At 44.8% G+C, this 24,892-nt stretch overlaps 4 protein-coding genes across 4 annotated transcripts in view; 3 read left to right on the top strand and 1 right to left on the bottom strand.

Annotated features, from left to right (window-relative positions):
* tat (tyrosine aminotransferase) overlaps nucleotides 1-3,166 on the top strand; it is an 8,332-nt gene extending 5,166 nt beyond the window's left edge. The window contains exons 8-12 of the mRNA XM_012828139.3: nucleotides 708-860; nucleotides 1,216-1,344; nucleotides 1,459-1,542; nucleotides 1,738-1,836; nucleotides 2,260-3,166. Of these exons, the coding sequence (XP_012683593.1) occupies nucleotides 708-860; nucleotides 1,216-1,344; nucleotides 1,459-1,542; nucleotides 1,738-1,836; nucleotides 2,260-2,400 (606 nt within the window). The 3' untranslated portion in view covers nucleotides 2,401-3,166. The remainder of the gene's footprint in view (nucleotides 1-707; nucleotides 861-1,215; nucleotides 1,345-1,458; nucleotides 1,543-1,737; nucleotides 1,837-2,259) is intronic.
* Nucleotides 3,167-4,521: 1,355 nt separating this feature from the next.
* On the top strand, nucleotides 4,522-12,184 carry zgc:56622 (uncharacterized protein LOC326033 homolog). The gene is made up of 10 exons (XM_012828117.3): nucleotides 4,522-4,810; nucleotides 5,691-5,858; nucleotides 6,019-6,135; nucleotides 6,443-6,520; nucleotides 7,912-8,028; nucleotides 10,003-10,115; nucleotides 10,610-10,697; nucleotides 11,359-11,442; nucleotides 11,537-11,619; nucleotides 11,972-12,184. Exons 1-10 carry the CDS (start codon nucleotides 4,721-4,723, stop codon nucleotides 12,003-12,005), a joined length of 972 nt encoding a protein of 323 aa, XP_012683571.2. The 5' UTR covers nucleotides 4,522-4,720; the 3' UTR covers nucleotides 12,006-12,184.
* Nucleotides 12,185-12,328: 144 nt separating this feature from the next.
* On the bottom strand, nucleotides 12,329-15,909 carry klhl36 (kelch-like family member 36). The gene is made up of 6 exons (XM_012828160.2): nucleotides 15,788-15,909; nucleotides 15,376-15,444; nucleotides 15,059-15,232; nucleotides 13,912-14,838; nucleotides 13,306-13,463; nucleotides 12,329-13,133 (listed from the first exon to the last, which is right to left on the bottom strand). Exons 2-6 carry the CDS (start codon nucleotides 15,433-15,435, stop codon nucleotides 12,542-12,544), a joined length of 1,911 nt encoding a protein of 636 aa, XP_012683614.1. The 5' UTR covers nucleotides 15,436-15,444; nucleotides 15,788-15,909; the 3' UTR covers nucleotides 12,329-12,541.
* A 2,249-nt stretch (nucleotides 15,910-18,158) lies between these two features.
* On the top strand, nucleotides 18,159-24,365 carry cotl1 (coactosin-like F-actin binding protein 1). Its single transcript, XM_012828104.3, has 4 exons — nucleotides 18,159-18,605; nucleotides 19,037-19,119; nucleotides 22,561-22,718; nucleotides 23,162-24,365. The coding sequence occupies exons 1-4, from the start codon at nucleotides 18,529-18,531 to the stop codon at nucleotides 23,270-23,272; spliced, it is 429 nt and encodes a 142-aa protein (XP_012683558.1). The 5' UTR covers nucleotides 18,159-18,528; the 3' UTR covers nucleotides 23,273-24,365.
* Nucleotides 24,366-24,892: the final 527 nt, after the last annotated feature.

Raw genomic sequence — 24,892 nt, 5'->3', positions numbered from 1 at the left:
CAATGACTTTGCACTTTTTTGGCTGCATGTGTTTGCCATTAGTCCACAAGCAGGGGGTTAGCACGAGAGTGGGTGGGTACTAAAGGGGGCTGGACGGAGGAGGTCCCTATGTTTAATGGCAGGGCCTCTGTTGGGGCTCATGGCTGGGAGATGCTGTTTTTTTGCCTTACTCATTTTTCAGCCACACTCAGCTGGAGTGTCAATCAAACCCTAAGGGCCAATGGGAAGTGGGGTGGTGCCACATGTTTAACATCAAGCCCTCCAAACTAACCAGAACCAGACACACTGGCTGGCTCTCCCACAGACAAAGACAGCAGCGCTTTCCAGAAATGCACATTTGGTTATCACATTCACACATCCATCATTTACTCTTCACTCACACAACAACATCCTCAGTGCTGTTTAGCATGTTTTAAGTAAATAGATAAATAGGTAAAAATTGCCAACACATCAATTCTTCTGTTTAAATCATTTATTATGTTGAATATCGATAAATTATTATTATTGTTTTTGTTCTTGTTGTTGTTGTTTTTATTATTATCACTGATAACACTAATAATTATATTTCATACCATATTACATCATGCAAGCGTAGTAGCTAGGCTATGTCACATCATGCTGATGTTGTTGTATGACTATAATAACTCCACCTGATGTAATATTCCCATGACACATAACATTGTGCTGGTGCATGTCTGTGTGTGCAGGTGTTCCCAGGGTGCTCTTTCCACTCATTGGCCACCCTGAGCCGAGATGTGCCCATCCTGTCATGTGGGGGGCTGGCCAAGCGCTGGCTGGTGCCAGGCTGGAGGATGGGCTGGGTTCTCGTTCATGACCGAGGGGACGTGTTCGGCACAGAGGTGAGGGACACAGGAGAGGAGACAGACAGGCATACATTCACGAAAACACACACACACACACACACACACACACACACACACAGGCACACACACACACACAGGCACATACACACACGCACGCGAGCGTGCACACACACACGCAAACACACACACACAAACACACACGCACACACACAGACACACATACACACACACACACACACACGCACACATGCACACACACGCACACACACACACACACACACACACGCACACACGCACACACACAGACGCATACACACACAAACACACACACACACGTGGATAACACTCTTCATGAATCCCCTCCTCTGCATTCTCTATCTCCCTACATCAGGTCCGGGAAGGTATAGTTAAACTGACCCAGAGGATTCTGGGAGCCTGCACTATCGTCCAAGGGGCGCTAGAGAGTATCCTTAACGACACACCACAGGAATTTTATCATCGCACCATCAGCTTCATCAAGGTAAGACTATAGTCCTTGTGCCACCCTACATAAATGTTGTCGTAATGTCAATCAATATCAATCAATCAATACGTTTCTTTTTTTTTCTCACCACCTCCCAATGTTATTTTTTAGTCAAACTCGGAGATTTGCTACTCTGCGTTGTCTACCGTCCCCGGGCTGACTCCTATCATGCCCGCTGGAGCCATGTACCTCATGGTGAGTCTGGTGTGTGTATCTGTGAATCATGTTATTGTTGTTTGAACTGCATGTGGCATGGAACTGCAAGGATGATCCATTTGATCAAATGTAACGATTTAGTAAATAAGGCAATTTGTGGGTGTGTGTGTGTAGGGGGGGGGAATGCTATCAAATGCTAACTAAGACAAATGCTATCCTCCTGCCTCTGTATAGGTGGGGATTGATATGAAACACTTCCCCGAGTTCCAGAATGACGTCCAGTTTACAGAGTGCCTGGTGACAGAGCAGTCTGTCTTCTGCCTGCCGGCCACAGTACGTGTCATCTCTTTCCCCTTCCTGGATATTCACTGACATGAGAGGTCACTTCAGGCAGGGTTAAGGCATATAAACACTACTGGGAGGTTGAGGTGTTTGTTTGCACAAAGAGCATCCTCCTTCTAGTGGGTCCAAGAAGAAACTGGCAAAAAATTAGATGGTCAGGCTCACTTTTACAGCAGTATTGCATATAGAAGGGATATAATCAAGATAGTAATAGGGGTGGGGGCATTTCCCCACCACGACAGAGGGGGTGGGGGTCATCCTTGTCTCTAATGGCTGGTAGGTCAAACAACCCCAACAATTGCCCTCCATACTGCCTACATACATCCATGCATCTGACATCTCTCTGGCGTGTTCAGTTCTCTTCATCCCACATAGACGTGGCGTCTTAGACACCTGTGTGTGTTCTCTTCACAGCCGTTCGAGTACCCAAACTTCTTCCGCATCGTGGTGACGGTTCCAGAGGACATGATGGTGGAGGCCTGTGGCCGGATTCGCGAGTTCTGCGCCCACCACTACAGACCTTGTAGCCAAGACAGCAATGAAATCGACCAATGAGAGAGAGGGAGAGAGAGAGGGTGCGGGTGGGGGGAATAGAGAACTGGATACTGTCAAGCGCACAGAAAGAAAGGGGGAAAGAGAGAGAGACACAAAGAGAGAGAGAGAGAAGTAGAGGGAAGGAAAGAAAGGAATTCTGGTCCAAATTAAAGAACAATGGTTGCAGAACTGAGTTGGAAAGGATCGGAAGAGTGTGTGTGTTGCACTTAAGAAAGGTTTGAGAGAGTATTGTCGGTTTCTCTTCGGAAACCCAAGATTCTGAGCAAATCATGTATTTATATTTTTGTACAGCCAATGTGTGCCTGCCTTGTGTAAAGCCATTTTGTGTTTTATACTATTTGTAATTTTGGCCGTGTTATTGAAAACAGAGTCATTTATTCCATCCGTATAAAATTATGCCAATAGACTAAGGACAATATGTAAGTGCTTGATTCCAGATGTTGCTTTAGGCACATCTGTCTCCATACCTAGCATGCTGTACTCAGTCTTAGGCAGTTAAAGTCAGTTATCATAGCTGTTAAATGCTATTTGACCAACATGGGCTTTGCTTTGTATATTCTTTATGTTTAGTAATTTCATGCATGCTTTCCTTTATAGCAGTTAAAACACAGAATGATGTTAAACCTATGAATTTATCCTGATGCTATCATGAGTATTTGTATGTAGGTATAGTTTTCCACTACGTAGTGAAGAGACAAATATTTAAATAAAAATAAATATGTGAAAGACGAAAATGTTTTGAAAACAATAAAAACATTTTATATAATTTCTCTCCATTTCTATGTCTATTTGTTTACCCGATATCTTGGCATAAATTCACACTTAATTGACTTGTGGTTTCTTCTTTTATCTCCTCTTGAAGAACACATGGTACAAGCTGAACACAAGTAGGAACATTTTAGAAAGTGCCAGTGTATTTTTTTGTACGGCAACAAAATTGTACAGCAGACAGTATCTTTGTATGGTTATATAAACTTTTACCACAGCATGCACAAGCACACATACACATTTATACAATTACCTTCTGACACGAGCATAGCAGCCTGGAGGTCTCCTGCACATGTGTTTCTTATTGGCTCTATGGCTCTGGTGGACCTCCTTCCTCTATACTACCGGCTGAAGTCTATTACTGTAAAGCTTCTCTGTGGGCCTCCACCATTCACTTTGAGGTTACAGGGACCTGGGATTTCGATGAAAAGAGTCTTCATTGTATCCCGACAAATCTTCTTGAGCTTGTTCAAACAATACAGTGTTCCTGGACACATGGCCAGTAAGTGACTTTCATAGGAATGTGTTGGAAGATTATGATACACCAGGAACTTCTAGAATAGTTAAATGACTGCTTAGTCGGTTTCATGTCTGTCTCCACACATCACTCTTTAATTGTCAACAAAGGATGCCACATCTCATACTTTTATTTTTTTTTCAAATATGTTTATTGATCAAACCCCCCCCCCCCCAACAGGCAGTGAACAAGCATCTCCCACCCATCCACCCTCCCACCCACATCTCATACTTGATGCAGATATTGAATGCGTTGTGGCACACTGCCATCTATTGATGGATGTAAGCATTGCAAGTAGTTTGTGACGGCTACAGTTCAGACCTTGAAAAAAACATACCCCATATGTGTGTGCATTTGTGTGTGTGTGTGTGTGTGTGTGTGTGTGTGTGTGTGTGTGTGTGTGTGTGTGTGTGGTGTGTGTGTGTGTGATAACGTGCTAGTGTGTGTTTGTCTTTGTATGCAAAAGAAATACATTCAGAGGGACATTGTACACAGTTAGCTGAACTGCACAGCAGAGAACCTATGTATTTCATCTTTCCGCCTATGTTCCAGGTTAGTGTTGTGTGAGTGTCAAAGGGAGACATGGGGAGGGAATAGCCTCCTGCTTTCAGATTTTTTATTTGAGCTTAGCATGGGGAAGTTAGAGAATGTCAGCAGACTCAGTTGAAAAGGTCACTTCCTTCTGTCAAGGCAAGCATTTTAACATGTACACACACACACACACACACACACACACACACACACACACACACACACACACACACACACACACACACACGCGTACACACACACACACACACACACACACACACACACACACACACACATACACACACACACACCTTGCTTGTTAGGTTAAATGATTAACCCAACAGATAAAAAGAAAGACGAAAGAGACAGAGTGCAACAGTTAAGACAGGAAGGGGGAAGGGAGGGAGTAGAGGGAAAGAAAAGAAAAAAACAAAGGAAAGGAGAGAAAGGAGAGGAAAGTGAGTGCTGTGTCAATCCTCTTTTACTGCACTGGAAAAGCTCAAGATGGAAGAAGACAGCAGACGAGTGGGGAAGATCGAGCTCAACGATGGGAGACTCATGCCTCTGCTGGGACTGGGGACATGGAAGGGATCGGTACTCTCTCTCTCTCTCTCTCTCTCTCTCTCTCTCTCTCACACACACACACACACACACAGAGGAGTAGTATAAGGTATGGCAGGTATGGCACGTGCAGGGAGCGTGAGCTCTGTATGTCCTGTGCTTTATCGCGCGCATTAGCACTTGATGACGATATCTGGGTCCTGTATCTATATTTTTGAGCTGATGTTATGGTGAAGTTATCTAAAACATGGGTTTCAGATGTTTGGATAAGCGCGCAATTTCAAATGCTTGCCATAGGTGCTATTTTCCATAGATACGCCCCTGGTCTTTCTCTTTCTCTCTCTCTCTCTCTCTCTCTCTCTCTCTCTCTCTCTCTCTCTCTCTCTCTCTCTCTCTCTCTCACACACACACAAATGCATTCTGCATGTCTCTTTCTCTCTCCCTCTCTCCCGCTCTCACCTTCTCTCACACACAGACACACAAACACACTCTGCATTTCTCTGTCTGCCTTTCTCTTGTGCTTGCTTCAAACTGAATGACACTTTAGTCTGAACAGTTTTGCTGGTTTATAAAATTGGGTCACACTTTATTTGGATGGTCCCCTATAGACTATCTAGACTATCTGCTATAAACAAACTATCTATTGAAACTCAATTCATGGTTAGGGTTAGGGTTAGGGGTTGGGTTTGGTTACTAAGGTGATGTTCAGTGAACAAGTAGAAAGACAACAAACCATCTGTAAAGTCTCTGTAGGCGGACTATCCAAATTAAGTGTTGCCTAAAATTATCACTACATAATAGTCTCATTGCAACCAAAATTATATCTTTAGAATTCATTAAACTACTGGTCAGTGAGTCAGTATTAAAATCTACACAAATTGACATATTGTCAACTTTCCTCATTCATCTGAAGGTTTCTGCTGCGATGTGCCAAGCTGCTGCAGAGGCTGCCATTGCTGCTGGTTACCGTCACCTGGATACGGCCTTCAGCTACCAAAACGAAGTAGAACTGGGCAAAGCCATCCAGAACAAGATCAAACAAGGCATCATCTGCCGTGAGAACATGTTCATCACCAGTAAGGTGGGACATCAACACAAGCCTATTCATTTAGATAACTGCTAACAAGACAGGCCAGTTTAGGGTTGCAGTAGCTGCTAAGGCTACATACGTTTCACAGAAGAGCCAGTGAAAGGTTGAATGTTAATGACAGCATTCTCTCCCTCCCTCCTCCTGTGAGCAGCTGTGTAATACACACCATGCCCCCAGCGACATCCCTCTCTGCCTTAACAAGTCTCTGAGTGATCTACAGATGGACTATGTGGACCTGTACCTGGTGCACTTTCCTGTGGCACTGAAGGTACCACACACACACACACACACACACACACACAAATAAATATAAATAGATATAGATAGGTAGATAGATATAGATAGATAAATAGATAGCTAAATAAATAGATCTGAACCTCCCATTTTTGCACTCAATCGTAGCATACACTACTCCTATAGTGTATGAGTAAACTTGTAAGAAGCAGTGAAAAGAGGACACTTAAGTTCAACTTCTGCGATGAACCATTATTACATTAGGATTTAATGTCATGATTGGTGATGGTCATCACTCAGGGGTTTCTGAGCCCCCATGTCCACTTGTCTATTTCCTACAGAGGGTGGATGATGACATCTTCCCCATGAAGGATGGAAACGTGCTCACAGCTGATATTGACTACATGGACGTGTGGAAGGTATGAGCTTCAGCTTACTGAGCAACACATTAGGAAGTCCTTAAGTCCTTAAAGTAGACCTGTTTTCATCTTATTTTCCATACTTTTGAAATGAAATGCTTCATGAATGTTTCCAGTGTACTATTGTAGCAGTCAGGCTATCTGAACCCATACACAAACCTAAAAAATATTTCTTTAAAAGTAAGAGTTTATTTTTGTGCCATTGAATTATCAAGGGTGTCTTTTATCACCTTCATGTACTATACACCATTGCACAAAGAGCTGCAGTTATAGTTATCCCTCACAGGGGGCGCCAAGTGCTTAGGCAAAGTTAGTGGTAGCCCTTCCCAGTTCCTTAGGTGGATGGATTGTTTGCGACCCCGTTTTGTGTCAGTGTCATGTGACAATGAAAGTAAAGAGGTCAATTGACCGATTGACCAACAGTAGCACAGTGTTCTAAAGGTCTGAAGGGTGACATTATACTGCAGGCCAGAAAGAACTGCACTGTTGGGTCTATGAGCCTCTGGGCTACTGCTCACTACACTTTGGCTGAAGCATGCTGTTATGAGTCAATCAATAGCTCAGTGAATGTGTGTTATTCCACCTAATGCATAATATCTGTTTGCTGTGATTACATAGACTGGTATGGTGTGAGTGTGTGTTGTTCCACATATCATTCTATGTCTATGCATTTGTTGTACATTGGGGGCTGGTTTAGTGTGTGTTTGTGTGTTGCTTCATATCTATGTGGTTACTGTGCATTTGGGCTGGTTTTGTGTGTGTCACGGCCGGTGAGGCCAGAGGTAGAAGAACTAGGACTCAGGGGCAGATATGGTAGACCAGAGCTATGAATAGGATTTTAATTTAATAAAAATAGACCTGACACGAGCCACCAGGGGAAGAAAAAAAACATTCATCCAAAAACAGTGCAAACTTAGTTTCACAGTGACACACAGAGACAGGCAGAATCTAATGAGAGCAAAGAGGTCATGGGACATTAGCAGGACAAAACTCACAGACCAGGCAGGCTGAGTAACAGAAATCTAAAAGGTAGGGCAGGCAGGGCTGAGACCAGAGCAAAACCCAGAGCAGACACACAGAGCAAGAGGACTGGAGACCTGACTTTGATGTTCATGGCAAGATTATTCAGCGACAAATGAACCTCATGACATAGCTTAAATACTGTGGCTGACGAGGTATGTTGTAACAGGTGTGCAGGTGCCAGTGCTAACGGCTCAGTCACTCATCAAAGATACCAGGAAACGCAATGCCAACACAGAGTGGACAACAAGGAGCATGGCACCCACCATAAACAAAACCCAGGGAAAACATGTTTGTTGTGTATTTTGCATTTGTTGTGTATTTTGGTTAGTTTTGTGTGTGAATGGGTGTCGTGTGTGTTTGTCTGACAGGGGATGGAAGCTCTGCAAGTGTCTGGGAAAGCGAGGAGCATCGGCGTGTCTAACTTCAATGCTCTGCAGCTGGAGAGGCTGCTGTCTGTGGCGAAGGTGACTCCTGCAGTCAATCAGGTAGCTGATGTCCGTCTACTGCACTGCGAAACACAAAGTCCTAATTCTACATTTTGTCAAATTTATTCAGGTTCAACACTTGAACCCTCCATCACAAGACTGACATTATCATGTCTTAACTAATATACTGTAGTGTCGGTGGGATCTTCAAAAGAGACAATTGCGAGCGTTGTGTTATTTGGCTGCAAGCCTTTTTTTTATACAAGCATACAGGCAGGAACCACTGATGCAGCCTTTTCTTTCAGATATGAGCTACATGAGCTTCATTCTAATTTGGAACATATACACAGAAGTAAGACACTCAGTTCAGAGTCTGTTCTGTGCACTTCAATCACTGTCTGGTTTGGATCGGCCACCAAACTGGACAAGAACAGACTCCAACGGTCAGTCAGGTCTGCAGAAAAGATCATTGGTGCCAACCTGCCCACCATCCAAGACCTGTACACCTCCAGAGTCAGGAAACGGGCAGGAAAAATCACTGCAGACCCCTCACACCCCGGACACAAATTATTCAAACTCCTCCCCTCTGGTAGACGCTACAGATCACTGTTCGCCAAAACCTCCAGACACAAAAACAGTTTCTTCCCCCTCGCCGTCTCACTACTGAACAACTAACCCACTGTAGCATATATATTTATATTTATGTATTTATCCCTGCACTTCTCGCACTCTCCACTTCTTCTTTGCACTACTGTTGTGCAACATTTCACAGCTACTGTATATAGCCATTCCGCCTTGTACATACTTTTTTAAACTCCTTAGTCCATTGCACTGTTGCACTGTTTGTTTGTTTGTATTGCATTGTATTGTATTGTGTTGTATATTTTGTGTAAGCACACTGAGAGTCACTTTACCAAGTCAAATTCCTTGTTTGTGCAAACTTACTTGGCCAATAAAACCTGATTCTGATTCTGATTCTGATTCTGATTGATTCACAAGCAGAGCATGGCGGGAGCTAACAATAGTCTTACACTCATGTAATGCGGAAGCTTCGCCTGCACGATACAATACATTAGTTGCCACATCCCTTTTGAGTTGAGTTGTCATTATCAGAATCAGAATCAGAATCAGAATGGATTTATTGCCAAGTAGGTTTACACCTACTTGTAATTTTTTCTGGTGTATAGGTGCATACAGTAAGCATTGTTGGTGGTGTCAAGTGATATGACATTGTAATGTCAGGTGTAATTGTCATTAAAGTTCTCAAAATGAGGTTATGACCGCACATTGGCATACGTCACTCATAAGATGTTACACCATCTGAATTTTGGAGAGGTGTCATGATTTCTTCTTTATCTGGATGTATGTGGGAAACAATAGTGTACTATATACAAAAGTAGACAGAAGACATAAGCAACTAAATGATTCACTGACACACAAACAACACATATGACTACACACATCTGGAACATCTGCACCTGTCTGGTTTGGGAAAATAATGCAAATAATGCAAAGTTTGTATGCAAACATGTCCTCATGTGCAAAACAGTGAAGACATTGTTTTCACTTCACATTGTTTGTGAAGTTGAGGGTGTGATGAGAGAGAGAGAAAGAGAGAGAGAGAGAGAGAAAGAAAGAGAGAGAACAAGCTGAACATCTCAGGGACCAATCCTTCAAAAAAGACCGATAGACAGAATGACAGAAAGAGAGAGTTAAAGGTGAAAACCTCCATTCTGGCAAAAAACATGTTGGTAATTCAGCTCAACAGCCAATCTACAAATGATCCCTTCCATGCTCCTGAAGCAATGTGTTGATTTGCTGGAATAGTGTATGGCTTGGTCCGAGCCACTTTGTTTGCCATCTACAGAGCCAGGAGTGTGTATGAACACAGGATTTTGAGAGCAAATACACAGACCAGACAACTAGAGGACAGTTAGGACTGCTGAATTCCACAAAAAGTGTATTGGATTAGAATTGCAGACTGTACCTTGAGTGACTTCTCACTCATCTGTTGCTTTGCCTCCCTGGCTGTAGGTGGAGCTCCACCCGTACCTGGTGCAAACGGACCTTATTGAGTACTGCCAATCAAAGGGCATCGCCCTCACCGCCTTCAGCCCCTTCGGAAGTCCTGGCAGGCCACAGAACCTGTGAGTCTTCACCAAAGATGAACATTATTACTGACTGCCCTTTTGTTTCAGGGTCCCATCTACTTCCCCATTTGTTCAGCGTGTTCAATCCCACAATATTCTTCAATATTATATATAGTATAATACATATTCTGTATAGCACTGTGATTGGTGACTGATCGATTGGCTTTGCTGGGTTCCTTTGGGTTGCTGACTTGGATCATAATTTACTTCATGACAGTATGAAAAACCAACCACTTCTCACATCAGTGGTTGTGTTGAAGTATCAAACTCTGCTCAATCTGCTCACTTGCAAAGCATTTCAGTTGTGGATGAAGGATTTAATGGCAATTTGTGACAGATTTGTCATTTGGTGTAATGCTCTTTAATAAACTTGAAATACATATTCACATAGAGTAGATCTGTTATCAACTGACAGAGGTTTAATTGAATCCCTGTATGGCCTCCACTGAGTTTCTAGACTTTAAACGCCTTTGTCCCTCATCCTTCTGTAGTCACCGTGGAAACACTGACCCTGAAAAGCTGCTGGAGGATCCCGTAGTTGTGGACATTGCAAAGAAGCACAGAAGAACCCCTGCACAGGTCACAGCCCCTCTTCATTCTTCAAATCAAATCAAATCAAACCAAACTTTATTTATACGGCGCATTTCATACCAGGAGGTAACACAATGCGCCTCACAGAAGGAAATGGGGGGGGGGGGGGGGGGGGGGGCATGCACACATGTACAGCAGACCCACTACAGACCTCTGAGAACCGATAAATATTACAGAGAGTGATACAGAGGCGAGATTAAAGAGGCATGTCTTAAGTGCACGTATAAAAGTTTCCACCGTTTCAGCCATTCTTAGGTGTTCTGGCAGAGTATTCCAGAGGCTGGGAGCATAGAAACTAAAAACTGCCTTTCCATGTCTCTTTGTCCTGGCTTTTTCAACTGTTAAGAGTTCTGTGCCAGAAGACCTCAGGGATCTACTGGGTGTCTAGATCTCCCTCTAGATCAGAGAATCCTAAAGTTGTCTCTGACTCTGAGTTATGAGAATCAGGGATACTGGAAGTCAGTGACAGTGACGGAACCATTGCAATCAGGGGAACTGGAAGTCAATTACAGAGTAAACTGCTCAGTCGAGACAGTCCACATTGTCCAGTTTTTGGGCTTTGCCTGTCAGTTAACAGTAGAACTTAGTAAACAGAGAAACTTGGCCATCCAGGTGAAGTAAAGGTGAACTCTCTCACTCTGTGTCTCAGGTACTGCTTCGGTACCACGTGCAGCAGGGTATCTGTGTCATCCCGAAGAGCACGAAGCCCAACCACATCCTGGAGAACACCAAGGTCAGACCGTGCTACACTAGTGCAAGTCATATATGAAGAATTATTAGTATAGTTGTAATTACTGTTATTGTAATTATTATTTGAAATTGTGCAGATCTTTGATTTCTCTCTGGAGGAAGAGGACATGAGCTCACTGAGAGGACTGAACAGAGGGTGGAGGGCCGATGTCTCAGATGAGTAAGACAAACACAAACACAGACACACACACACAGACACACACACACTCACTCACACACACACACACTCTCACATACACACTCACTCACACACTCTCTCATAAACACATTTAATTATCAGGATCTAGAGCTCCAATGGACACCTGTGTACTCTAAGCCTAGTTGATACAGGATGTCTCTGGCCAAGGCGGAGAATGAGCTTGGTGATGATGTTCTTTTTCTGCTGTTGTTTGCTGTAGACATGCTTAGAAACATGAAAGGAACTGATTTTACTTCAGTTAGGTAGAAACACAACTGAAACTAAATTCACTGCTGAGTGCTGGGATTTTAAGAGCTGTGTTTTCACCCTCCAGGTTGAAGGCTCATCCATTCTATCCTTTTGACTGAGATCTGCTGAGGACTTGCCCATGACATCTGCAGGATGCTTTGCCTTTTCCACTATCAGATTTGTATTAAATCAGACTGATTTACCCTATGTGTGAATTGTTTACATGCATTGTGACTATAAAACTGTGAATGTGAATTCTACTGAAATTTGCTGTTAAAGAATCTCAGGCTTAAACAAACTGTTGTATGTGTTCTCATTCTCAGCGGTTTTACACATCAACACACACTGGATTAATGGGACCAAACAAAAATGATTACACTTAATTACATTTAAGTCAATGAAAACAATCCTTATCTATCATTTAAGAGAATGTGACAAAAAAGATTATCGATACTTTATTTATGTTCTGAAACATCCTCATAAACCCACTGATAGAAACCCCAGGGCATTACAAAACACCATCCAAGGTCTATATTTAACAACCCATCTGCTGTTGCTAATTGTGGAATTATTTTTAAGGCAAACACAACCTGAAGTCCAAACCGATGCAGATGGCAGGATTATGAGATTGGGGAGGAATCCCTCAGTATATCGTTCACCTGTCCTGCTCCTGTCGGAGGGGTTTCCTGAGACCCCTCCCCCTGCTCTGCCTCAATCTCACCTGGGGGCTGCTGGGCAGTGGCATGACAGGGCACACGCACGCCGTTGCCCCGGCGATGTGCTTAGGCAGATCCAGCCCCCTTGCCCAGTGTCCTGTGTCCGGATGGAAGACCTGCGTGGTGTGGGAGAAGGCCAGTGTGTCCCAGCTGTAGCCCCCCAGCACGTAGATGCAGCCCCCCAACACGGCCACCGCCGCCTCGCTGCTGGCCCTGAGCAGGGGGGCCAAGAGCGTCCACTGCTCGCTGCGTGGCTCAAAAGTCTCCACGTCCAGGATGTCAAAGCGCTCAATGCTGTCCTGGTGGTCATTGCTGCCGCCCAGCGCATAAATGCGGTCACCGAGCGACGCCATGCAGTGCCAGCCGCGTGCCAGGAGCATCGGTGGGCACTCCACCCACGAGTCACTCCGGCTGCCAGGCTGTGGGTTGTAGCTCAGCACGTTACGGCGATATGGACCGATCTGGATGTCGTGGCCGCCAGAGATGTAGACCAGACCGTTGAGCACAGAGCCTGCGTGTCCGTAGGTCAACCTGAAATCCAATAATATTCAAATATCAAATCAAATCCAACTATGGTGTTTCATTTTTAACAGTATACATCCAATATACTTCATCAAATGAAACAGCTACAGTAGTGAAAGGTACAATACCATGAATATAGTACCGTGCAATTGTAAGTACTGGATACAGGTGAAACTCTCACCTGGGTAGGTCAGCCACAAACTCCCAGTAGTCCTCCGCAGGATGGTACACCTCCACAGATGACAGGGCACCGGCGTCATTTCTCCCTCCAACAGCAATCAGACACTCCCCCACAGCACCAAGGTAGAAGTCCACACGACGCTGGCTCATGGAGGCCCCCTTCACAGATAAACGATGGGATCACAACTGTGAGCATTATGGGAGTAGAGTTTGGTGTATGGAGAACTGGCGAAATGACAAATCAGGTGGTTGTTTGTCCTCGAGACCCTTGAGTGGCGTGGTACAGGAGCAAGATTGGTATACAGTATGAGAACGGAAATCAAGCAAGGAAGAAACAGAATGCGCTCACTGTCTTATTCAGCCTCTCAGAGTGCTGGGCCTTAGCACCAGTCAAAGCTTAGACACAGGAAGATGCCCACTTGCATAAATAAATAGTTTCATGGGGGAACATCCCATACAGATACAGGGACATGTTCTGGCATAGTGCCAGCATGTAACAGAGTATTCATTCACATTACAAATACATACACCTACAGCATCTGACCAATCAGGAGTATGACGAATAAAACACACAGAGGTAAGGGTCAAAACTGAAAGCAGGACCCACCTGGATCCAGGTGTTGCAGCGGGGGTCATAGCGGTAGAGCAGGTTACTGGCAGTGTCCCCCCCGTTGTCTCGTGCCGTGCTCCCCCCAGTAGTGAACAGGAACCCCCCCAGCACGACAACACAGTGATGGCTCCTCCGCGCAGGCAGGTGTGTCTCCACCTCCCAACCCCCCCGCTCTCCGCCCTCCTCGTACCGCCACACTTCTGCGCTCAGCTCGTCGCCCCTCTCCGAAACCTCGCCCCCGACCAGCAGGAGGCGCTCCAAGGCCCCCCTGAGTTGTGAGCGTGGGCTCTGGAGCAGAGGTTGGCCACTGACACAGGCCTGGTAGTTCAGCGCCTCCTCCAGCAGGGGCTCGCAGCCGGCCTCCGGGGGCAACAGAGAGCGCACCGCCGCCAGGGCCCACTCAGCCAGCACGGCCGTGGGCATGAGGGGGAAGCGCACGTGGGAAAGCAGCTGCCGGGCATGTTCGGTCCGATCGGGCACGTGGGCGAGCCACTGCAGCGCAGCACTCAGCAGCGCCTGCTCGCTCTGCTGCTGCACTCGCTCGTCCGACAGGTAGGCGGCCATCTTGGATGCCGACATGTGGCACAGGAAGTGAGAGGAGAGCGAGAGCAAGCTGAAGCGCTCCAGCACAAACTGGTCGATGAATGCGTCCAGGCGCTCCAGGCTGTAGAGCAGGGACAGCTTCTGCAGGTACAGAAAGTTGTCGGTGCTCACCTGTGACTCCAGGAACTGGCAGCAGAAGTCCACTGCGTGCCACACCTGTAGCAGGTGCGCTGTCTCCAGCACGTGCTCGATGTTACCATCGTCCAGCAGCAGCTCACCGCTATACAGGAAGTCCACCAGCGCCCTCAGGCCTTCGTAAGACGTGCCCACTAGCTCCACTTCCGTCTGATGTGCCTCCCGCATGCTCAGCGTGAACATGGCCTGCAGTGAGAGGGATGACGTGTAGTTAAAAACCAACTAGGATGATACCAAATATGTTGACTTACTAAAATAGTAGCCAATGACAAAAGTTGGGAACAGCGATTACAAATATGAGGGTAGAAAGTTCTATGTGCCTCCAGATTCTGGAATCTGAAAAACCATAACAACGCTAAAAACAGCCTCCTCATCCCTCAATAAAACTATTCGTTTTTCAGCATACCTGGAAGTATGGACTGGAGACGGCCAGCAAGGCTCGGTGAGCGGGCACCTTCTGCTCATCTGCCACTAGCACTACGTCACACAGCTGCCCATGCTGGCGCTGTTCATTCAGGCCATGGAGCAGCGAACTGGCCCGCTCTTCCCAGCGGTAGACGAGGCGCCCGGGTGAAAACCGCTGCATGAAATATTGGAAAGCAAACACCATCACCCACTGACATGGACAGTCTGACAATGCAAAACTCTACAGGCAATTAGAGAGCATGTTTGATGGGAATAACTTTCAGAAGATAAATACAAAAACCTAACTATGGCACCAACCTTGGACGATTCATCTAGCCCATGCTGGCGAGACACTTGGGTTTGACTCACCCTCTCCATGTCCTCAATCTGGAATATGGGACAAAACAACTTCACAAATGGGAGAGCTCAGATTGAATGTACACTATTCTATAAAGTCAACATAGAGCACCTTTTACTTTACATCGAGCCGCCTCTAACGAAAAAGTGAATTTATATCATAACCTATTTCGACGATATCATCTAACGAATTCATTGTTTTGTTCTATTAACAATATCTATCACCGGAAAAACATTAACGTCATTGTCAATCGTTCTCTCTGGACCGATCATCAACCAACATCGAACCACAACAACTTCTCTCTACTCTCTGACGCTTATGTCTAATAACTACAGAAGTGTCAACAGTAGAATATATTTCTAAATCCATTACCAGAACATTACCCGCCCTTGGACAACATTATCGTTAAGAATTTTCAGTAAACACGTCTATAGTTTCCTCTGTGTTGTTGTCGTCTATCAGGAACAAACTGCCTTCTTCTATTTTATGTTCTATATTGACTCAATTCAAATTAATTCCTACAGTGCCACCATGAGTGTAGGAGTACAGGCGGACCACGCGTGAGCAAAGCAGGCTTGTCTTACTGAGGGCCATCAGGTGGTCTCAACAGCATCATAACATCGTAAGTTTATTTAAGTATGAAACCAGTACAAACATTCAGATAGTAAGATGTCCACTTGAACACCTCGAAGTTCCACTGAGAATAATCCAACAGTATATTGCTATACTGATAAACCACCAGAAATATAAGACTATTTCATTTGCACCATGACAAAAAGCATTTTCCTAAAATATTTTACAAATACCTAAACCTCCAGGAAGATATCTTAGGAGACATAGCAAACAAGGTATGAGGAAACCCTATATAAACCTGGGAACAAGTTGGTGGTGGGGGTGTGGGGGGAGAAAATAATCATGCCAAACTGTCTGCAGTACAGACAGTACAGTGTGCAGAAATGTATCTGCTTATTAGTCAACCATATAGTACACATGGACTATGGATGATACAGATTGTATTGTGTATAGAGTTGTAGCCTACCTAGAGCAAGAATATCCTATGTTTTACATAATATCAGAAGTTGTCATGTGTGAGGAGCAGCAGAATATTGTCTTGTGAGATAATAGGCCCTTTAAAACAGAGATCCCGCTATACTGCCGTTAAGAAGACCCCTCATTAGACCGCCTTTGCTGGTGTATATGCCGACCCAGTGTGTGCTTTTAGATAACATGCAGCATTCTGGAACAAGAGGCGTGATGTTTAACACTATATCAAAGGTTTAAAACCTTTTTAAATGAGTGAGAAGGTGCGTGGAGAGGCAGTGTGTCAAAATGAACAAGAAAAAAGTTGTACATAATTGTTGATAGCCAGCAGATAGAAGGAAAATCCGCTGAGTCATCACCACATTATTGTCTTTACATTTGGCTCAACACATTACAGTCAGAACTGGGAAATATCATGTTGGACGTTCAGAATTGTCTTGAATGCGCCATAACATCACTGTCGAAAATAAACTAGCCTACTTGTTACTTAAAAAAAAACAATAATAGTGTGCACATTTATAGCTGTATCAGACTTGAGCAAAGCTAGTGTGCATCAGGCACAACATGTTTACGCTTATCATGTCAGATTTGTGTGTTCTGGCAAAACAGTAGCCTACTCTTGCATTGGCTCTATGACTACCATCACTGCCGGCCTAATCACCCTCCTATTCCATGTTCGTACCTTTTACAGAACAAAGAAGACGGAATAAGGGGCAATATTCCCGGGTTGAACAGGCTGTAAACCCTTAAGGTTACATTAGGGGTTCGATTTAGGCCTAATCTCTCTTTTATTTTAAAACCACTGCAATGTATGCAAACTGATGCATCAGTGCAGTGGAGAGTATGGGCTACACCTAAAAACGTACAGCTCACCCATTTCCTCTCTCTCCTCCAGCGTGGTTTGATATTTAACTTCGATTTGCCTTTGTATTCTGTGGTAAAGCAATGGGGACATAAACTGAGTTTAATGTAGGGCGAATGATTATGATAAATCATTAATAATGGGTATACCAAAGTCCTCACAGAGAGCTTTTTATGTGAGTGGGCTATGCGGATAACCACTCGCTGGCTTTGCTTTTGACAAGACTTGAAAGCCTAGTTCGGTTATCATTCTAGAGGCGTGTGGAAAGGTTAAGTGGAAACAATTCTGTGAAGATAAGATAACATGTCATGTAACTTAATGACATCACGAACAAGAATACAGAACTTTTATGGTTCCAGCAATTCATTATTTTCTCTTTTTAAAATCTCCATATTTTGCCTATTTCCTTTCCAATACATGAAGCGAATGTTTTGTCCGAGAGAGACAGGGAGAGAGAGAGAGAGAGAGAAAGGGGAGAGAGAAAGCTCTCTCCTACTGCATTATGGCATACTGCAACAAAACCCCAAATGCGCACTCAACATGCTCTTCTGGTGCACCTTGCAGTGGGAGGGCTCGGCTTAGAACCTTGGTTAAAAATAAAAGAATCACATTTAATTACCCTGTTGTGGCTTCGCGACATTGTCGTGCAAGTGGCGAAAGGGTAACTTATCCCCTGTAAATCACCGTCTAAATGGCGTAACCACAAAGTTAACAATTGCATTGTTCGCACGAACAAAAAGACATAACGGTTTACGATCCACAAGATGGCAGGGCAGTTCAGTGAAACGCAACAGTAGACAAGGGTGGACTTAATTTGGCTAAGTTCCCCGGTTGGCCATTAGGAGGAGGTGAGTCCTCCAACAGGGAAACTCTCCTCTTTCGAGCACTAACCTGACTGACAAACATCACCAGCGCCCATTAACAGGCAATAGGAAATGAATCGGGTTGTGAGAGGAATCGTCTTTCCACCCTGCTGAGAGAAGAGACACTCCGCCTAGTCCTCTGTAGCGACAGTGAGCGCAGCCTTCTCTGTCCAGCTCGGCTTCTCTATCAGCGCTGTCCCTCTATTGTATAACTCTTGTCTAGCTCATTTGGGATTTAGGACTCATCTCTCTTTTCCTTTCCGCCCTTCGGTCTTCCTTTACATTTCAGTCCGCTCATTTTGTGCTCGCCTGAGTCTGCTTATCTCTCTCCTTTATCGTCCGTCAAAATGGCAACACGAATCGACAAAGAGGCTTGCAGGGACGCATACAATTTGGTCAGAGACGATAACACCGATATTAACTGGTAAGTAACGAGTTACATGTCGGTTCATTGATTAGGATATTGAAGTTAGCGAGATGCTTGGAAATCGCGCCGCATCTCTGATAGGAGGTAGCAGATTAGATGTTTTAAATGAAGATAAATCAGCGCATCATTCATGTTAGCGGAACGCACTCTCGCACCAGTTTTGACAATAAAACTGTCAAAAAAACCTCATCGGGGCAAATGTAGCGCTGAAACATCAGCTAGCGGACTCCTTAAGATTCTCTTTGTCTGAATTCTGTAGCCTGTCGAGGAGGTTGCACGCAAATGCAGGCTTGTAGTCACGCTGGAAGAGGCAAGTCTGACAAGACTAATACGTCCCCTGCGGGTCTCTGGATATTGCAGAATGAAATGCAAACATACTTCATTACATGCATCTAAAATGGACATTCTTACGACTGATTTGTTTATAGGGCAGGGTTTAAATACGAAGGCTCTACCATTGTGCCAGCTGGACATGGGGCCGATTACGAAGAATTCATGAGTCTCTGTACAGGTACGAACGTCTTCATTCATTTTCTGCTTGAATGTAAACCACCCTGTGTATTGCATATTCTTGTTAATAAAGCATATAAACCTGTTTTCTGAGGCACTGTTTGGGCTGAGTTTAGACTATAAGGGGTATAAGAGGTTGCTGACTCCTTAGAATGCTAATTTGACTGTAAGGCTGTCGTGGCGATATCTAAATCACTGGGATCTTTCTGAAACCACTGTTTAGTGAACCCTGACAAATCCTGTCCTACGATTATTCGCTGGTTCTTGATTCCTTGCTGAATCATATACTCGCTTGTTGCTTCATTTAACATCTTTGATGGTTCTTCCTACTTGTGACGTACTCTGATGCTGGAGTTAATCTGTTGAAACTCAGTGTACCATTGGTAGTGTGTTTCATCCAGACTCTAGACCGTGTGCAATCTCTTTTTGCACGCAACGCGGAAGCAATAATTAGTTCCTGGTGAAAAAAAACCTCATTAGCCGACACCCTGTCAGACCGACCCTTGGTCGCTATATGTTCTGATTGTCTGGCAACATTCAAAACACAATTCATTCAGTCGTTCGCATTATAGCCTAGTCTGTGATCTGCTGTCGTGAGTCCTAACCACTGGTCTTAACTGGATAATCGTCCTGAGTTGATCTGCATCGGGCGGGTTTACGTCCAAACTTATCCCGAGTGCACGTCACGGTGGCCACGTCCAGAAAATCTCTCTTCTTAGAAGGAAAAAATAAAAAATAAATCTCCCTAGAGGTGGCAAAAAGTGATGTCATCCCAGCTCCCCCACATTCTGTCTCCCCCAAGTTAACTATGATTGGGCGTGGCGGATCTCGTCGAAAAGAACATTGTGGCATGCTGTTGGGAATCGTACAGTGCTCAAAGCTGGCGCTGCAGGGCTTCCATTCCAAAAGGAAGGTTTTCTGCAAACTCTTAAACCACCAAAGAAGCCATTGTAGCTATTCTTATCAGATAATCCGTGACTGAAGAGTCAGATACTAGGCTACACACTGTCTCTATGGAGATGAGAGGGTCTGGGCAGCTTTAAAATTCCATTTGTGGCTACACTCATACCTCTGCTCACCTGTGAGCTCATACACCCACCAACATCTAAAGATGCAAACTGCATTTGAATGTCTTTTGTCCTCTAAGGCCTTTTCTCCTCCCCTGCAACAGTGAATGTGAAGGCATTTCAACACCAAATTAATTCATCTTCAGTCGGCAACGTTGGTAATTCCAAAGTTTGTAAGACTGTGTGTGTGTGTGAGAGAGAACTCATTCCTTAATCAAACTCTGATCCCATTCATAAAGAAATTAGAGACTGTGCCTGTATGGATATGCACACTCGCACTCAGTGGCAACATGTGACTTGCTGTTGTCAATATGCATTGCCAGCTTATGGCTGGCCTTGACCAAAGTATTACACTGTGCGGAAAATACAATAACTCAAAGGGACGGTTATTGTGGATTGCAGCAAGCTCATTTAATCAGTTTTGTACAACCCATAGGCTCAGTGGTGAGCAATCCTAGCCTACTTCATCCAGCAACAAAGGGCCCACCCTTATGTTGCCTGGGGATTGTTCCTTTTTTTATGAGTTTGTAAAGCTTGTATTCAAAGAGCTCTCGTATTACTACAGGCTTTTACATCACTCTCCAGCTACGACCTCAGTCAAGCTACACTTTTGTGCCATATCCCTAAGTATCAAGCATATGGATACATTTTTATCCTTTTAATTTAAACATTCTTTAAATTTTTTTTTTTATATAAAGCTCCCCTCTTTTTGCTGCATCATCATAGCCTCTGTGCACAGGATGGTGAGTGCCAAGCAGATGCTGAATCAGCAGAAGTGGCTGGTGGGGTGTGTTTGGCTGTATGTGGTAGACAGGGAGGGAGGGAAGAGGTCCTTAGACATGGACGCCTGAAGAGGAAGTTATAGCTGGGAAAAAACAGGGGTCGAAGCGCCAACTGTGCCTTCGAGACACCAGCCTGACAGCCTGACGGTGACTCAGAGGAAACATCTCATTATTGTTAGTGAGTTTTGTGATGTTTGTCACCAACATGGCAGTCAAGAAACACACTCTCCTCTGGTCCTGTCAGTTTTTGAGACAAGTTGTGAATACCCATTTTTAAGGTACAATAACATTTGGCTCCCCCCCCCCCCCCCCTTGTGACACTCACTGTAGCCTTCTAACACTCCTTTCAATGTCAACTTTTTTTTCGATTACTTAAGAAGGAAGTGACACCAGCTGACCTTAGGTCCTGTTAATGAATGATGGAGATTTTAATATTTAATCACTAAGGCAGACGCAAAACCCGACACTGTGCATGTTACTACTTCAGGCCGACTTGTCAGCCTTAGCTAAGCATTGGTGTTTGTACTGTTTGGACGTAACCCGGGTGAGTCCAGCAGCCCTGAGGGCAGGAAAGTGGCACAAGGGTGGGAGGGTGTTTCAGATGTGTCTTAGGACTTGTGTGTTCGCTAAATGACGGAGTTAATGACAGTTTTATCATAAATATACTAACAGCTTGGTGCTTGTCTAGATGTATAACACTGATAAATGAGGTGTGTATGTTTGTCTGGGAATGTGTGTGCGCACGTCCATTAGACAGAATAAGAGTGCATGAGGATCACGTCACCGTCAGCTGTACACTAATCTGGCCCTTTTGGATTCGGCACAATGACCTAAATACCTTTCCTTTTCACCCTATTCTCACAGGTTGCCCTTGTTCCCGTCTTCGGCTGAGGCTAGCGCCACCAGCTAATAGTGGTCACATTTGTGCTCAATGCTTATTACGAGTTACTACATTGACGTATAGGCTATCGCTCTGCCTTTATTTCTTAATTCATTTATTTCTCTCTCTCTCTCTCTCTCTCCCTCTCTGCCTCTCTCTCTCTCTTTCTGTCAGTCTGACAATGTCTGTGTTTGTGTACATTGGAACATAGGCAATACATCATTTTTTTTATGATCATTAATGAATTGATCACAATGTGATTGCTGCTGACTTTGGTTACTGAAGTATATTTGTATCTGCAGTTGAGGGATGTTCTTTGTTATGTAGGCGTAGACATACATGACCACTGTCAATCTGCTGTACAATAGTGGTAACAACGTAGTAGGAAGGCAGTCCAACAGCAACAGGATGAGACTGAGAGAACCTCATTTATCTTGGTATGAAGCAAAGCTTCATCAAACGGCAGCAGCCCACCCAATTGAGACCCTGCACACAAATGAGCCATTTGCTGCAAAGTGTTGTTTGGCAGAAACACCAAACCATATTAAAACTCTAGTGGCCATCGTGTATCAGTCCATTTCCATTTTATGCAAATCTTCTGACCGCAGCACAACCACTGCCATTCATCGCAATGGCCTCACGGATTTTTCTCTTTTCCTCTCTCTGTTTTCTTGTTCTCTCTTCGTCCCTCCGCTGGGCCTGTCGTCGTTCAGACGACTCACGCCTCTTCGGGTTCGTGCGTGTCACAACGGGTGATGCCATGAGCAAGCGGGCCAAGTTCACGCTGATCACCTGGATCGGGGAGAACATCAGTGGTCTGCAGCGTGCCAAAATCAGCACAGACAAGACACTGGTCAAAGACGTGGTCCAGGTACGTCTGTGTGTGTGTGTGTGTGTGTGTGTGTGTGTGTTTCCCCCTATTCCGGATGTTTCACTTCACTCACCCACCAAGGGTGGCTGGAAACATAGAGCACAATCACATAAGGAGTGCTTTTGTTTGCCACTGGACCAGAAGCAAACACACCAATGCAAATATCTTCTCCCACCTGTACCAGGATCTTGGCTTTGAGTTTGTGGCAAACTGTGCTTGAACAGATACACTGTGTTTGAACAGAGGCCCTGCTCTTTCTTTCTCTCTTTTCCTTTACATTTTAAATAATTTATTTCTCCGGCTGACCATGTCATGTTTTGTTTTTAACCACTGCTTGCATATCTCTGTTTTCCTGTGATTTATAGAATAATATGTGAACTGAGTCTCTCTCTTTCTTTTTTTTCTCTCTCTTTCTCTTTCTCTCCCTCTCTGTGTCATTGCAGAATTTTGCAAAGGAGTTCATGATCAGTGACCGTCGAGAACTGGAGATGGATTACATCCGCAACGAGCTGAAGAAAGCAGGCGGGGCCAACTACGATGCGCAGGCAGAGTAAACCAATCAAGCACAAATGAGGGCAAAGGGGCGGGGTTATCTCAGCTGGACCAGAGAGACAGGGAAGACATCATCTCATGTGCGCACACAGACACAGACACATAGTCGGTCTCTCACAAACATATATACCGTACCGTACTCTCAGCCATATGCATTCTCAGCGCACATTACAACACACACACACACACACACACACACACACACACACACACACACACACTTACATAGCCCCCCAACCCCAGACCTGTCTGTGTTTGATCTGTGTCCTCTGCCGGTCCCCTCTCCAGAGTGGTCATGGTTGACTATCTGCTGTACCGTGCTTCATCTCACTCCTGTCCTAGCCGCTGCTGCTGCTAGGCTCCGGCCCTCCATTGATCCAGGGAGTTTTTGTATTTCAACCCTAATTGGACTATCAAAAGAGGAAGTGAGCCTTTCACGGCTCCTCATTGGACCAGGCTTTGCCATCACTGCGGTCTTAGTGCTAGATTACATTCATAGGCATATTTTTTATTTTTATTATCTTCTGTTGTGGTTGTGGTCCAAAGACTCACCCTTTGTCAATGGAGATCCTACCCCATATTAACATTTTATTTGTTTGGGTTATTGTAGTTTATGCACCCCCACCCCAACCGAACAGGCCACTGTGTTTACTGCCTTAATCTCCCATGGAGAGAGAGGTATCAATCATGGGAGGTATGTTTGTAAGCACGTGTGTGTGAGTGTGTGAATGTGTGTGTGTGTGGACACTGCACTGTGAATGGCAGTACTCCTGGAAAGCGAAGTGATTTCTGTCAGCCCGAGATGCCTCTTGAGAGGGCTGCTATTAGTCTGATCTAGGCGCTGCCATGTCTCTGGTGTAGCATCTCTTTTTATTTGGATTTCAACACAAAAGGAATGTTGTTTTTTTTTTTTTTTTTTTATGTTTTTTTTTTTCTTTTTAATATTTTTTTTTTCATAAGAGTTCTAACTCTGGTTCATTCTGTGGAGGAAAAAAAGACAAAATATGATCTGGGAGATGTGAGAAGCAAAAGGCTGATATAAAAAAAAAACTGGATACACCATCATTTCAAAATAAAAAATGTTGTTTTTTCAAACATGCTGGTCACTCTCTGTCTCTCGCGCGCTCTCTCTCTCTGTCAGTAGTGTCTTTGAAAGAGCATAGTATAGCTCTGCTTGTGTGTATGTGTGTGTTCTCTCTCTCGTGTGTGTGTGTGCGTGTAGATCTTAATCTCTCTGTCATTGACATGGTAAAGAGGGACTCCTCCCTGGCGGGGTGGAGAGTGCCTGGCTGAGTGGAGGACCTCAGCACTGGGTGGCTGATGTAATGGGAACGCCTGGCTTCTCTCCCCTCCAGGGCATACATGCTCACTGTCTCTGGAGGCTTATGGGAGTCCCATGTGTTGTCATGGCCACCACTACGGTCAGACCCCGGCCAATCACAAGCTTCAGCTGAGCTGTTCTGCTCCAAAGCTTGTCAATAATGTCCCTCCCTCCTTACCCCCACCCACCCTGAATTATCTGTCCACTAACCCCCCCGCCCTGCTTCTCTCTCTCTCTCTCTCTCTCTCGCTCAGTCTTTCCCCCACTCTCTCGCTCTCCCCTCTCACCCTTTCATTCTCCC

The sequence above is a fragment of the Clupea harengus genome, chromosome 3 (genome assembly GCF_900700415.2).
Source record: "Clupea harengus chromosome 3, Ch_v2.0.2, whole genome shotgun sequence".
Lineage (NCBI taxonomy): Eukaryota > Metazoa > Chordata > Actinopteri > Clupeiformes > Clupeidae > Clupea > Clupea harengus.
This window is presented reverse-complemented; position numbering and strand designations above follow the sequence as displayed.

Coding starts and splice junctions, on each gene's coding strand:
- klhl36 (XM_012828160.2), bottom strand. CDS start 15,435: ATGGAGAGGGTGAGTCAAACCCAAGTGTCTCGCCAGCATGGGCTAGAT. Junction 15,233..15,375: donor GGCTAGATGAATCGTCCAAG/GTTGGTGCCATA, acceptor TATTTCATGCAG/CGGTTTTCACCCGGGCGCCT. Junction 13,134..13,305: donor TTTGTGGCTGACCTACCCAG/GTGAGAGTTTCA, acceptor ATTGGATTTCAG/GTTGACCTACGGACACGCAG.
- cotl1 (XM_012828104.3), top strand. CDS start 18,529: ATGGCAACACGAATCGACAAAGAGGCTTGCAGGGACGCATACAATTTG. Junction 18,606..19,036: donor GATAACACCGATATTAACTG/GTAAGTAACGAG, acceptor ATTTGTTTATAG/GGCAGGGTTTAAATACGAAG. Junction 22,719..23,161: donor TGGTCAAAGACGTGGTCCAG/GTACGTCTGTGT, acceptor GTGTCATTGCAG/AATTTTGCAAAGGAGTTCAT.
- zgc:56622 (XM_012828117.3), top strand. CDS start 4,721: ATGGAAGAAGACAGCAGACGAGTGGGGAAGATCGAGCTCAACGATGGG. Junction 4,811..5,690: donor TGGGGACATGGAAGGGATCG/GTACTCTCTCTC, acceptor ATTCATCTGAAG/GTTTCTGCTGCGATGTGCCA. Junction 11,620..11,971: donor AGGGCCGATGTCTCAGATGA/GTAAGACAAACA, acceptor TTCACCCTCCAG/GTTGAAGGCTCATCCATTCT.